Source organism: Haliotis rufescens, unplaced genomic scaffold (assembly GCF_023055435.1).
Source record: "Haliotis rufescens isolate VD_foot unplaced genomic scaffold, xgHalRufe1.0.p SCAF_1, whole genome shotgun sequence".
Lineage (NCBI taxonomy): Eukaryota > Metazoa > Mollusca > Gastropoda > Lepetellida > Haliotidae > Haliotis > Haliotis rufescens.
Genome location: NW_025963779.1, coordinates 70269951 through 70285593, shown reverse-complemented (window position 1 = coordinate 70285593; position 15643 = coordinate 70269951). Strand labels below are relative to the sequence as shown.

General features: G+C 40.2%; 2 protein-coding genes across 4 annotated transcripts in view; one reads left to right on the top strand and one right to left on the bottom strand.

The window, feature by feature from the left end:
- Nucleotides 1–3942, top strand: part of LOC124119492 (AP-3 complex subunit beta-2-like) — a 43867-nt gene extending 39925 nt beyond the window's left edge. For all 3 annotated transcript variants that reach the window (XM_048400212.1, XM_048400210.1, XM_048400215.1), the window contains 2 exons: nucleotides 180–362; nucleotides 1431–3942. In XM_048400212.1, coding sequence (XP_048256169.1) covers nucleotides 180–362; nucleotides 1431–1720 — 473 coding nt within the window. In that variant the 3' untranslated portion in view covers nucleotides 1721–3942. The remainder of the gene's footprint in view (nucleotides 1–179; nucleotides 363–1430) is intronic.
- A 1939-nt stretch (nucleotides 3943–5881) lies between these two features.
- Nucleotides 5882–15264, bottom strand: LOC124134042 (neuromedin-K receptor-like). The gene is made up of 2 exons (XM_046498657.2): nucleotides 15104–15264; nucleotides 5882–11601 (listed from the first exon to the last, which is right to left on the bottom strand). The coding sequence occupies exon 2, from the start codon at nucleotides 11599–11601 to the stop codon at nucleotides 10702–10704; it is 900 nt and encodes a 299-aa protein (XP_046354613.1). The 5' UTR covers nucleotides 15104–15264; the 3' UTR covers nucleotides 5882–10701.
- Nucleotides 15265–15643: the final 379 nt, after the last annotated feature.

Genomic DNA, 15643 nt, shown 5'->3' with positions numbered 1-15643 from the left:
TGAAGTCAGTATACCGTGTCTGAATGGGGCATGTCAAATTATGGCATGGTATCTCAGTGGCCTAGCTCTATAAAACCGGCTTTAGTCCTGACAAGTACAAGCAGACACACATGCACACGCTATAAGAGTGCAGTAATTGTGAAGTTCCATGTTGACAGCAATTCCTGTTTGCATTACAGCTACACTCGGTGCAGGGTCGTCCACATCGGTTCTCTTTGGCATCAACTACAACGACACGACACAGCCAGCAACGTTTGACCTTTGTACACAAGAACAGAAATATAGTGTTAATATCTCCGCCCCTGTTGGAGAGCTGGTGCAGCCCTACACAATGAATGAAGGCGACTTTCGAAGTCAACAAGGTAACATTTCACATCATTGGAATTAAAACTGGTGCTTCCTTGTTTCAAATCTGTTCCACAAAGGGGCAGTTTTGAATGTTAAATGTATTATTAACTTTATTCTGTAAGTTTTGGGACATCAAAGAGACTGTTTTGTCAAGTGAATCCTACTTTGCAATAATTTAATGAATTCTTTTGGAACATGTGCTTTTCAAAACGGCAGAGGCAGCATTTGTCTGGAAGTGCATATAACTGTTATGTATTGTACCTAAAGGGTAGAATGATTGTGTGTAATAACTTCCCAATATTTGCACATGTGCATTTTACTGATTCTCATTATGGACTGGTCAGTTGAAGCCACATGATGTCACAGTGCTTCATTGTTGAGAAAATTGCAACATGACATCATCCATTGTTCATGACGTCACAGATATATTGAATTATGTCATCTGAACAAAAGGCTGTCTTCAGTGAAGTTTCTCTGTAGGGTTGATATTTCATGCTTTTTTTCCTTCATTTTTTTCTTGAAATGTCAATGAGAAATATGCAGAATAACCTACTTGAATCTCGGAATTGTGATATATCTGCACCTGGTAAATGAATGTCTCTTGCCTTAACACCATTCATTCTCTCGGGACAGTCAGTCCAAAATTCCAACATGAAGATCCGGGTCTTCAGCAACCCATGCTCGTTGTAAGAGGTAACTAATGGGATAGGGTGGTCAGGCTCACTGAATTGGGTGATGCATGTCATCATATGCCAGTTGTGCAGATTGATGCTCATAATGTCAGTCACTGGACTGCCTGGTGCAGACTCGATTATTTCCAGACCACCATCATATAGCTGGAATATTGCTGAGTGCGGCGTTAAACACCAAACAAATAACAATCCATTATTCCTTGTAGCGTGTTGGTTATTCTCTAAATAGTTAGCCAGATGCAGGGGAAATCTGTTCTTACATACAGTTGAGTAGAATCTCACTCAGTGAAACCTAGATCTTTGCAGTTTGCATAATCATTTATATCAGTGAATACATGTAATAATGCATGATGGACACACTTGAGAAAGTTCCCTTCTTGTGTGCTGCAGGTAAACTTGGAGGAATGAATGAAAATTCTGGAAGTACAGAGCTTCCTGAAACGAACCAGTCACCGAAGGCTATTTGTTCCTGTGTTCATACAGCTGCGAATGTGTTACAAGTACCGTCGTCAGAAGAAAACACCTACAGATTTTCCGCCAAAACATTAGGTGATGGCACGCTTGTGTTGGTGACTGTGAAAGTTAAGGAATCCAAAGCAACTCTGACTGTCAATTGCGAGAAGATGGTGATTGGGACAATGCTGCTCAAAGATATAAAGAGCTCTCTTGGCAAAAAGTAGCCTTGATGGATTAGAACAAAACATTTATTTATTTATTTCAACTTAATTTTAAAGTAATTTAGTCTGTAAGATGAAAATCTGTATCATGCCGATTCTCTTCATTTATATGACTCTTGAACTTGTGTCAAACACCATGGTGATTGCAACGAACCTTCACTTGTGATTTATTTACTTCTGGGAAGGGTAGTGGGGTTGCCTAGTGTTTGAAGCATTAGCTCATCATGCCGAAGGCCTGGGTTTCATACCCCACATGGGTACAGTGTGAAGCCCATTTCTGGTGTCCCCTGCCGTGATATTGCTGTAATATTGCTGAAAGTGGCCTAAAACCCTACTCACTCACTCATGCCTGGTGTGAAAGGAGTTCATCCTTCAATGTATATTGCAATTTGTAAGGACAGGTTTGGCGGGGGGTGGGGGGTTATAACCATCCATATGGAATGTTGCTAAAAGAGGTGTAAACCCTACTCACCAGTTCATTTTATCTTTTGTCATAGAATTGTAGGATATATTGATTTGTGATTTGATAATCAGAAATTATGATTGAGTGCTCTGGCTTTTCATCTTACAGATACTGTTATCCAGTGCTCACATCCCATCACTCATCTGAGTAATAGGGGTCTTGGGGTAGCCTTGTGGTTAAAGTGTTCGTTCTTCTCGTTGAAGGCCTGGGTTCGATCCCCAGCATGGGTACAATATGAAGCCCATATTTGGCTCCCCGGCTGAGATAATGCTGGAATATATGATTAAAACCGTTGTTGTGTAATCACAAGATGTAGCAAATCAAAATGTCTAAGTTTTTATCCTTGAATTGTGTCTACTTTGTCATCTGTCAACTAAGAAATGCCCTTAAAACAATTTATTTTGCAGGAGTGTTTCTCTTTCATTTAGCACATGAAGTGCTTCTACTTTACTTAATCATGAGACATGACTGTGTGGAGAAAACCCTGCACATCTTCCTTCATATGTGAAGTGTACACAACCGTACTTCACTGTCTTGTATGCACGACGTTCCTCCAGGAACACATCGTCTATACTTCACAGTCTTGTATACACGACATCCCTTTAGGAACACATCGTCTATACTTCAGTCTTGTATGCACGACGTTCCTCCAGGAACACATCGTCTATACTTCACAGTCTTGTATACACGACATCCCTTTAGGAGCTCATCCTCTATACTTCACTGTCTTGTATGCACGACGTTCCTCCAGGAACACATCGTCTATACTTCACAGTCTTGTATACACGACATCCCTTCAGGAACACATCGTCTATACTTCACAGTCTTGTATGCACGACATCCCTTTAGGAACACATCGGCTATACTTCACAGTCTTGTATACACGACATCCCTTTAGGAACACATCGGCTATACTTCACTGTCTTGTATGCACGACATCCCTTCAGGAACACATCGTCTATACTTCACAGTCTTGTATACACGACATCCCTTTAGGAACACATCGGCTATACTTCACAGTCTTGTATACACGACATCCCTTTAGGAACACATCGTCTATACTTCACAGTCTTGTATGCACGACATCCCTTCAGGAACACATCGTCTATACTTCACAGTCTTGTATACACGACATCCCTTTAGGAACACATCGTCTATACTTCACAGTCTTGTATACACGACATCCCTTTAGGAACACATCGGCTATACTTCACAGTCTTGTATGCACGACATCCCTTTAGGAACACATCGGCTATACTTCACAGTCTTGTATACACGACATCCCTTTAGGAACACATCGTCTATACTTCACAGTCTTGTATACACGACATCCCTTTAGGAACACATCGGCTATACTTCACTGTCTTGTATACACGACATCCCTTCAGGAACACATCGTCTATACTTCACAGTCTTGTATACACGACATCCCTTTAGGAGCTCATCATCTATACAGTGTTCCCTCGCTATTGTGCCTTTGAGAGCAGGAAATACAATTTAAATGGTAAATCATCATGTCTAGTGATGTTTTATATCAAATTTCATTTTTTTATTGATCAAGTTTGTTATACCCCTGGTTTTTTTAAAACGCATAACACTCAATAAATCTTTTTTTACACTGTGAATCATAAACAACTACTTTTCTAATCTTTTTTTAACCATGCAGCGTAGATCGTGTTAGGTAGGTAGAGCATGTACTGTTTTGTTGGTCAACAACCACCTACAACTCCACCTCGGTTAAACCGCTGATCGTCTATAACGCTCATCAATTATTTTGACCCCAAAAGTAGGGTTGTAGCGAGGGATCACTGTACTTCACAGTATACACGATGTCCCTTCAGGAACACATCGTCTATACTTCACAGTCTTCTATACACAACGTTCCTCCAGGAACACAGCGCCTATACTTCATGATCGTGTATACACTAGGTTCACAGTGTATCCATGACCTTCAAGTATGGATGTTGTAGATTTCTTTTCTTCTCAGTGTTTCTTGTAGCATCCTTAAGAATAGTATGTTGCCAAGGAAACTGTTTTTACAAGGATAGTTTAGCAGACATTTTATCATCAGTTAAGAAAGTGGTAAAACATGATGTTGAACTCAAGGATATGCTCTGTGGATTGAATTTGAAGGGTTAAAGTATACATTTTGCTTTTTGTGCAATCAAATTAATTTTGAGAAAATAAAAATAAATATGTCTTTTTGTGGCAAACATTCCAATGATGATTGACTTAAAATGTAAGGATGTGTTAAAGATGGAAAGCCTTAGATAGAAACATGTCCAAAGTCACTAATCTAATCTGACAACCTCTACTCGTTCCTTTAAAGTCATACTAAGTTGTACTACAAGTGAAGCATACAGAAGGTTCCTGTCATTGTTCATTGATGACCCAATATATTGCAGTCTCATCAATAATAGGATACATTTGTGGATCCTACTCATTCTGGGAAATGTGAAACAATACAAGCGGGGGCTTCGGTACTGATTTCACTATATAATAGCAACCCATGTCCAAAGTTTATTTAATGAACATCATGCGGACACCCAAAATATGAATACACTTGTAATATGTTTTAGAAAATGACCAAAAATGCAATGATCTTTTTGGAGCATGTGACCAAACTATTAATGTTTGTTTACTTGGTATGTTCTGATTTATTATTATATGAATTTACTGGTTTCACTTTGGTCAATGTCGTCTCAAAAGCCTAGAGTCTGCAATATATTTTGATAATGAAAGAATGGGCAATTACATAGAATGATACCTCATAGGAAACTATACAAAAGGTTTATTTACTGATTATAACTGATTGTTTTATACCAATTGATTTTCACCTCTAATTTACAATCTGCAACATAGACTCCAAAGGCGGAATCAACTGACAGTTTGCAAGAGGAGTATGTCACTGTGTAATATCCAAGGACAGTTGCAAGACAGCTTGGTGCTTATATGATTCTATACAAAAGCATTATGTCTCAAGATTATATATAATTGTATATATGAGCAGAAATGGAATATAAATCATATTATCGTCAAAGTTATGTAAAATTTGTTTGTGTTTCTCAGCAACACTGGTATGTATTAAAATGGATACATTGATGCTAATGTCATTTAACCCCTTGAATATTTCTGAATGTACTGGGGTTTGTGCAAAAATAAACAATGCAAATATTAGGATACATGTATTGGTGTCTTTTTTTAGAAATAAAGTCTGTCAAGGCATCATCTGTTGTCTTTTAGATGATGGTTAGGTCGCAAATATTTACAGTAAGACGAGAGGAAGGAAGCAACAAGGATCAAGATATTGCCGTAGAAAGGCCAATTGATATTGCTGTAATAACGTTTATTGATATTGCCGTAGTGAGCCTGCTCAGTAATATTGCCGAAATTGCTGTAATAAGGCTCATTGATATTACTGTAATATAAGGTCCTTTGGTATTGCTTTAATATTATTTTTTCTAAGGTTCATTGATATTGCTGTGATAAGGCTTATTGAAATTGACGATATTGCTGTGACAAGGCTCACTGATATCGCCGATAGTGCTGTAATAAGGCAATTGAAGAAAACCTCAGTCGCTCGTTGATGGTGGCCAGTGGTGAGACGGTGCGGAGCTCACTATCGCGTCGGTGGACATGCTGCAGTGTTGGTCCATCACGGTTTCGCCTCACAATGTCCAATTTACAAAAATGCAACACAATAAGAATAAGTAGTTTTATTAATTTCAAGTAGTACAAAACTTACAAACAAATATACAGTTGATATCTACAGTATAAGTATGTTACATGAATATTATGTCTACATATGTATATACGTAAGTAAGTTACAATGACGAAAAGACTCGGGTGTATTATGGGAATTATGCTGCGGTCACGTGTCATGCTATATGTCCATGCACAATGGGCGGGTCCATGGTTTCGTCAAGATAAATGAGTGTAACAATAATGGTATATCTTCTCCATTTACTTGGCACTTCACAAATGAGATGCTGAATAATATGCCTGGAGAATGTTCAAGTGGTCAATGTCTGGTGGCCAGCCATTTCATTGTTATTTAGTCAGATATGTTCACTGCAATCCATGAATACAGCCATATACATGAATCTTAATGTTTGGTCCCTATATAAGCCTATATAATCAATTGTTTGGTTGTACCAAATTTTATTTAATTCACAGTTTTTGTCCCTGTTTTCAAGCTTTTTCAAGAAATCTTCAGAAATTCGTCGAACCGTTAACCGCATGTATTGCCACTCACAGACGCCATGTTGTTTCCTAGCAGACAAAGTCAATATTGATCACGTGACAGGTGACACCATTCGAGGTCAGGGGCTAAACCTTTTCGGGTCAGTTTTCTGTTGTTAGGTCAGCATTGACATTTATTGTTTCGCCACTTGATATAGATTATAGGGCTGGGACGAGTCCAGATTTACTACCCGGGTACCCACCACCCTATTACCCGACCCTACCTGGGCACCCGTTGTAGATATTTTGAGATAGGTACAAACTGTCAGATTTGGAAACGTTTGACCGTAGCCCTGGCAAAATGTATTTAGATGCACGTGTAAAACGATCTGGTCATGAAGTTTACTGCATGAAGTTTTATCTTTATTCAAACATATAAAAGTCAGAAGGATGGGGTGCATTGTCAGAAAGAAATGGGAACATCAGTGACTTGTAGTGTGACCATAACTTTCCAGACCGCCACTGAAGGTATTCCGATTGCTGTGAATTGTCGACCATGATCAAATAGAAAGCAACCTTGCTATCTCGACTCATTTAAACTAGTATATGACTTAGAGAACAAACTTCATGGTCCCGACCCTGCTATGCCGCCACTATGGTAGATGTTCGGTACTCTCGAAGTACGCATAACTCGATGTATTTTCGATGGTCCCGGTTCCTGTAAATTATAGACCAAATTAATCGAGCGAGCAACCTCGTAACTCGAACTCCTTTAACTCCAAGTGTCGCTAAGGAGGATGTCAATTCATGGTCCCGAAATAATCCTACATCGACACTACGGTATGTGTTCGGTACACTCGAAGTATGTATAACGATATAGCTCGATGTATTTCCAGTGGACTTTGAGGGGTAAACGATGTTATCGTGTAAGATGCTAAAAGACACATATTATGACGAGTCTTTAGTGAATCTGAGATATGTTTATGAATTTGAATTTTATGGATGTTTTCATGATTTATTGACGATATTGCTATTTCTATTCTGGATTCAGATGCGTGGTCATAAGAGTGAAAAGACAAACAAGAAAACTCAGTTATGTTATCTCCCTTGTCTAGTAACTGAAATGTCTGCAGTATCAGTAGATGCGCACTATTGCCGAACATCAGAATGCTAGGTTGGAAAGATTTATTTTCAACACATATGAATCACAAAAAAAAATTCAAAAACTTGTGACCTTTCTTAACTGGGACCATACTGAGCACTTTCAACGTCGACAAGTTAAACCCTCTTCAAATGATAAATATTTTCCAAAATATCACCCAAGCGAATACGATCGTGCCGTGAAATAAAAATGTCAGATCCATTTGTCAACGTCTCACGGAATTTACACTTTCCTATGTTTTAACACACGGGTCGTTATATCGCTTTAAAAGCCGGGAATTAGATGGAGACAGCAAGCCTGACTGACATGAAAGGCTTGGCACCAACAAATTGTTCTCATTCCAACTATGGGCAGTTGCAGGGTAAAAACTACTTCAAGATGTGAGTACACGGTGCCACAAGCTAAGGATTGTGCCTCCATTCCGCTTACAAAAAACGTAACGAATGATTTTAAACACCAGCGATACATATTCGAGCTATAACCAGAACATCAATATCAGCCAAGATCTTCATTAACCTGAACGATGCTCGTTTAAGTAGTTAAGGGAACATTTCTTAGGAGGAGCTGATCTTGACAAAATAAGCACTGGATAGCATTTCAAATGTTACTGATAAACGACGTTTCTTATGTTGCAAGTAAAGAGTATCGGTTAGCTGTGTTTACAATTCATTATGTTTCTTCATAATTGTTACATGCATTGGTAAATAAATAATCGTTTTGCTACCATGGATACATGCAGGTTTTTCAGACATATAAACTGTCGATGATTATGATCTGCTTAAACTGTTTTCTTAACGTTTTCACTCCAATCAGAGGTTGACAGTCCTAGAGAGTTGGTTATGCGCGGTGGCACGGTGGTGTGTGCGTGAGCTCGTCACACAACCACTAGGGTCGATTCTCATCAAGGAATCATGCGCATCCTTGGCATACGCCTTGCACAAAATGAACAGCCCAGTATCCCTATCACACTCTGTGCAGCATAGATGCGTTACTACCGTATTCTTGACACCAACATTCATGTTTAAACTTTTCTACATTATTCTCTTCCGCTACAGGCTAAGATAGAGCATGACTCACAACGCCTAATTTTATTATGTTGTCTTACTTCCAGTGCCGACTGTACGTGATGCTATGTGTGAATTACACACGGCGCTATATGTACCGCCATTTATTATTACTTAGTTTACGGATCCGCTATCCTAAATATATAAAAAATGTTAAAGGAAAAGAAAACATCGTCCCGCCGAGAGAACAACCTTCATGAATAAAATTAATCCAAAGCCGATATATAGGAAAAGGGAGGTAACCCTTGAACTCCTCGTGTAGCCCGTTTCTTCAATTTCATTATCTTTATGTCAACCTTTTTCTTGATAAAAAAAAATTACGTTAAATAGATTACTGCAATTACACTTCGATCATCTATGTTTGTATTCCACAAATCCGTCAACCAAGTTATTATACATGGTCTAACAGAAACTATGCTATCCGTCACCATACAGAAGAATTCACGATTTCGTTATCAAATAAACAATATAGAAAAGAAAAGAAAAAATAAATGGTTATTCGATGGGAATTATTTGATACGGATATCACAGTTGTGTTTTGGACCTAAGTCTGCAATGTTTCGGCGACTATTTGTGTAGTTTCATAACGTTTGTATTTTTTTTGTCACTTCCAATTTTAAAGTGTTTACTTTCTTTTGTCTGACAGTTTATGTGTCAATAGTAACATTAATATTAGTTAGACACCAATACAAGTGAATTCTTATACAGAACGCATAGTTTTTCTGTGGACATAGCAGTAATTTAAGTCCATGTGGTCTAAGTCACGACCATTAAGCATGCATATTCGATGAAAGGTACCATCAGTCAGTCCAACAAATTGTGTTCTGTAACTTGCTCCTTGTAAAGGAGTCTTAAGACTTTCTCCATCACATCTGTGCTGTCTCGTCTGTTCTCTGAGACTTGTCCCGTTCCTAAAACATCACCACAATCCATAAACCACAAATAACACAGAGGACGTTAGGTGTATATCGCTTGTCACAACTGTCCCGCCTGGTTCCATCAATCAGCGTCCAACTCCAGGAGCCAGACGAGTGGAGTGCCTCGCCCGTCAGCATTACACAGCCTGTAGTGACACAACTCACTGTGTGCAATCAGTAGTGACACAACTCACTATGTACAATCAGTAGTGAACTACTTAGGTCTGCAAACGCCTGATTTCTCATATGTTGTTAGGAATTGCCTTGACTGTATGAGGGACCGAAAACCAAATTTGTCCCGAAAATAAATTGAAAAGTATAATATTAGCTCAGTTTTTACTAAAAACAAATTCAATACGCTGGTCATTGAATTGTACGTGGATTGGTCAAACAACGTTTCACATTACCGCAGACATTGTAGCACTTCGTCACATATGATACACGCAGCAAGGGTAGTTCCTAAGTACATACTCACAACAAACATCTTACATAAGGCAACGGGCATTCAATACAAGTATTTATTCTAATCCAGGTTGAGTGAAACAAACAAGACCTGGCTTGTCTGCGATGTTATGGTCTTGGTCTTTTTGTGCAAACCTCCTCAAGGTACCCCCGCCCCCACTTTCACCCTGCACACACACACTGTTCCTCGATGTCCATCAGTGTGAGAGAACAGTACAGTCCTTGCGTCATGCAGAACAAGTTACGTGTCACGTTGTGTGAATGCTTGTTTACCGTTCCTTGCATTGCAGCAGGCAATGGATGTTGGTTACTTTAGGTCAGTTCTACCAGTTGAAGAAATACATGTGGATCTGCTTCAGTGCGTTCGTCAAACCGGGACCGCTGGTCTAGTATCAGTTCAATATGGTAACCTTCGAACACCTATATTGTCAGCAGGCGATACAACACAGGTCCATCGTACATAAGGCCTACACAGTTAGGACACAACATGGGTTTATCATTTCTCAGTACCAACGTGATGTTCACACATTCAGGGGATTGTTCCGTGACTTCGTTCTAGCTGCACAATCTGAAGCTATTCGCAAAATGCTGTGTTGTCGGCCTTCGTAACCAGATCTGAAATCGTCAAACATGATGTGGTATCGCCAGCAGCAGATGATACCAAACTCGTCGACAAAGATGCGGTCAATAGCAGTAACCGATGCTACCAAACTCAGATGTCGACAACGATGTCACTAGCAGCAACACCAACAGCAAATATTCCTGAACGCGGCTCTGAAGTCTCTAGAACAGAACCAACACAAGGGCACGACAAAGGACTTGATGACAAACAACCAGCTGGCCATAATGCCAATGGTATGAAGGACTTCACACTCTGAGGATGTGCTGCAGCTTATTCGGTTAACGGGGACAGCCAGACAGAAGTACGGGGTATAGAAAAGGATGGTGACAAAACTGACCATGCTTATGTCCACTGGTGAGTGTATTCTCTCGCCAAACATGTCCAGCCCCGTGGAGCGCCGTTTGATGAGGTATCCGATGACAGAAGCAATTCCAGTGACCATGATGACGAAACTTTGGGGAAAGAACGAGAAGGCTATGAGTAGCAGTGCCGTGACGTCTTCCTTGTACCTCCTGACGCACGGAAGTACGTCATATGGACGACCCGGCTCTGTGGCCATGAAATATAGTGGTACCAGGAGCGCCCCGGATATCAACCAGGGTAAAATACCCATTGAACCAGACATCACGTACTTTGTCTTACCGTTTGTGTACAAATAGCACCCCATCCTGAACACGTAATCCATATTGATGACAAACACACATAATGTAGTTATAGACGGAAGGATGTTTATCTGGAGCAGAGTCAGTGCGTTCCTCAAAGCGCAGGGGAACTGCCACTCTCCCTTCTCCCCATAGTCTGCATAAAGAGGTATCACTATAGCCCCTATTAGGAGGTCGGCAAAGGCTAGATTGACAATTAGCAGGTGCTTGGTGGAGCTCCTGAACCTCTCCGACATGAGGATGATCAGGATGACCATGAGGTTGAGGATGAGGATGAGGACGTCGCATAACAGGAGGACGCCTAGGTTGTGCCTCAGCGTCACCTGGATACCTCCCAGCAACAGCTCCATCTGGCGGGAGAAACACATTATTAACAATGTTTTTTATAAATAGGTTCATGCCAGCATTAGTATAGATCGCAATCATGCATTGAATAGTTGATAAATAATACATATATATTTCGCAGCCCTCAATTTAGCGACCGATTTTAGTTTGGCGCTCATAATTTATTTTGCAGTCGCCTACAGACTATGCATTGTATCCAAACCTGATCAAACATCAAGTATCGATCACAATTTCTACATTTTTGGGTTCGGTCTTCAAAACTCGGATACGTCGAGGACGCATTGAATTTTTATATGTATTAATGTTACTTCACCAGTATGAGCGAAACATTAACTTCATTATCTGAATTTGGCTCCATGTAAAATTGGGTTGGCCACAAACATGTATTTTGGCTGCCTTTGTCCCGGTTAGAGGGCACGGGTGGCCCAGGAGTCAACTGCCTCGGGACTCGTTGAGCAGAGTGTTGCCTACCACCAACGTGTCAGAGACCTTTGATCGTGAGTACGAATCCCAAATTACCCATATTTAGGTATCTAGGTTTGTCCGCTCCATACCCGTGCTCGTGGCTTTCACCAAAATTGTAAACTTCAGAGACCACTTCGGGCTTTCTTTCCACATCCCACTGACACACCTTGATATAACGGAAACACTGTTCAAAGAGGCGTTACACCAAACTCACTCGCTCACTCTGTCCACAAAGCGATTAGAGCGCCAAGATGATCGCGATCTGTAACAGATTCTTACGAGAGTCTTAGTGCTAAGATGCTCCGTTGTCTAGTGGTAGAGCGTCCGCCCGGAGAGCGGAAGGTCCGGGGTTCGATCCCCGGCCGCGTCATACCAAAAGACGTTAAAAGATGGTATATGTTGTTACCCTGTCTGGCGCTCGGCATTAAGGGGCTAAAACAAGGACTGGTCGGCTCGGAGTCAGTATACTGTGTCTGAGTGGGGTATTCATGTTAAACTGCGGCATGGTATCTCAGTGAGCTAGCACTATAAATCGGCATCAGTCCTGACTAGTACATGCAGCCACACAAACACACACACACGTACATGCACGTCGCTATATAAGTGCAATAATCTTGGACGCGACGTTAAACCCCATTTCACCTCACCTAGTGCTAAGATGACCGCGATCTGTAGCAGATTCTTACGAGAGTCTTAGTACTAAGACGGCTTTATATGTGTGGAACAGGGGTCAGGACAGCATGTTTGGAAGTTGGGAATACATCCAACTTTGATTCATAAACAGTTACTAATAAGGTCGCGTCCTAACTTGGCCTTTAATTCAGTGAAGAGCAAAGTTTACATAATCATGTGTAAGAAAGTGAAGTCTCTAATGCTATTTAAAATGTAAAGTTTAAATAATATTTTTCGCGGTAGGTATGCATCTGTGGTACTACTTGCCCGACCGGAAATGATTGCAAATATACGCCTCGTAAAAAGCTAAGTATCAAACCTTCTGTATTTTCACATACCCAGAACGCCCATGTACAGTTTGGAAACATTTGCATATGACACTGATCTCATTTTCATAAAGGTCTAAAATACCACCAATATCTGATGAAAAATTGGTAACCGAACACTGTTATTGTAGATGTAGATTAACGTCATCATGTGAAGATGAAGAGGAAGCAATTGAAAGGATACTGAAACAACTATTGGCACGGAAGTTACAAAAGTCGATGTCGGTCTCGGCATTTCAATATGAGTATGGAACAATGTGAGAGGAGCAAATGTGTTTTCGTGCGTAACTTAACATAGACTACGACACTTTATATGGGAATATATTGCAAGCTGTACATACGGTTATAGATAGTCTGTCCAGAGACCATATAATAGATTTTATATTATATGGTCTATGGTCTCTGGTCTGTCATACAGATCCTGAAACAAATATATCCAATACAGCCCATGCAAGTCTATAATATAGAGTCTTGATTACAGCAGTATCTGATAACGAAGAAAGTCTCTGGGCTCCTTTTTATCATATTTTAGAAGTTTAATTTAACAACGGTTTTTTTCTCTCTGTAAAACAGTTCATCTCGGTAGAGACCATATTATATATATATATATATTATATGGTCTCTGATTTCGGAGACTAGATATCAGTCTAGGTTATAAACATAGTCTTTAACTGAACCTACTCACCAGCAACACCCGGGGTTGAGTTGAAGACTACACTAGGTTGTATTCAACTTCAGGATATTTCCAAAGACACGTGTTATTTCAATCCTTATTCATCCGAACTCCCGTATTTTTCAACAACCGAGGTCTCCGACAAAAACAGCAAACAAAACCCCGTAACAGGGTCAATCTCCTCGTCTCAAAACCAAGCATGTATTATACAAGCAAAACCAAATGTGCAAATGATCTGACATCACCTTACGATAAACACAACATTCGTAAATCCAGATGTGGTATCACGTGACTGTTGCAGGTGCACGGTCACGTGACACAGCTGCTACGTCACTGCGCCCTGACAAATGTGTCAGAGTGTAGAAGAACTTGCTATCTGTACGTGTCTAAAAATATCTGGCATCGGTAAGGTATCGTCTCTCACACGCGGGAAGATTCCCCACAAACGCTTGCCGTTATCATATGGCGTTGAGTGATAGCACTAGCCTGCTCGAAGACTTTAGAGCGGAACCATTTTTACCGCATGACTACAACCTATTTATGAAGCATTTGCACTCACGTTTCAAGTCAAATCCTTTTTGGAAAGGAACAAAAGATTAGCTTAGAAACGTATTGCAACAATTGCTTCTGTCAGATCACTTCCTCCTGTCGAGAGATATTTAGTTTCAACGGTATAGGCAGGCACTGAAACCGCGCTATACCTGCAACTAACTATACAAGACTAGGCCGGGGCCAGTCTCGAGTGTTAGTTTACATTGCCATACGATATATGTTATGGAGCTAAACATTTGAGAATAGGTTAAAGAGGTATATAAACAGTTTTGGCACCCTCTTCATGTGATAGTAAACGATATAAGACATCTCTAATCCTTGAAGATTCTTTAAATAAGACGAACCAACTTACCTGTAGATGCAGGTATATGGACATACACAATCAGAGCGTCCATGCTTTAGGCGTTGGTTCGGTAAAAAAACTAGTTTATCGAGACAAGCGACTTTAAATCGTATAAAGTCATGGAACGAGCAACTGCCATTTTTATAAGAATCTGGAGACGATTTATTTCTGCGTGATTGCAACATTAGCACGCGATGCTGTAGCGAATTTAACTCCAACGTTAATATAATCGAGTTGGTGGTGGTACATTGGGACGATACATGTATTGCTTCTAGTATATACACTTTAGTAAATAGGCAACTCTACACTGTCTATCAAGTGAAAGGCACACTAACATAATGTCGTTTTCATTCGTTAACTACAAATATGACACAATTTAACATCCAGTCACTGACGCAAGGCCCCACGAGTGTGCGATACGGCTTGATATAGCATGCACTGTTATTCTACAACCATTGCATAAACTGAATACTTACACTGTGTGATATTCCGGTCAGATAGATGTCCGGTACATACTGACCACGTTATCGAAGTGAGTGGACATAGGATAGGCTGGCCCGATCATAGCGACCACTGGCAGCAAGAGCTCGGATTCATATCGGAAACGAGCGGCTTGTTTGTTTCTGAGCAGTCTGACAACTACATGCACGCAGGTTTTTAACTAGGCAGCTTGGCGATGCGTTATCAGAATTACCCACATCACGTCTGTGTCCTTGAATTTCGTATCATGCTTACGTCAGCTTGTTTCAGGCTTTAATTCCGTAAAATATGGACGTGATTCATGCTTATGACATTTAGGTTTTTGAGGTGTGTGTTAGTGCAGTTGGGGGGTTGTTTGAGAGATGTTGCGTTGGTTTGAGTTGGTCCATTATAATAGAGCTAGGAAAGAATAAAATAGAGGAAAATAGAAAATAATAGGAAAATAGATGACTGTTGCCAAACACATTACATTTTATTTAATCAAATCCAGTTTTCAAGTGTTATACTTTCTTTTGTAGTTTATTTTGTATCATTTT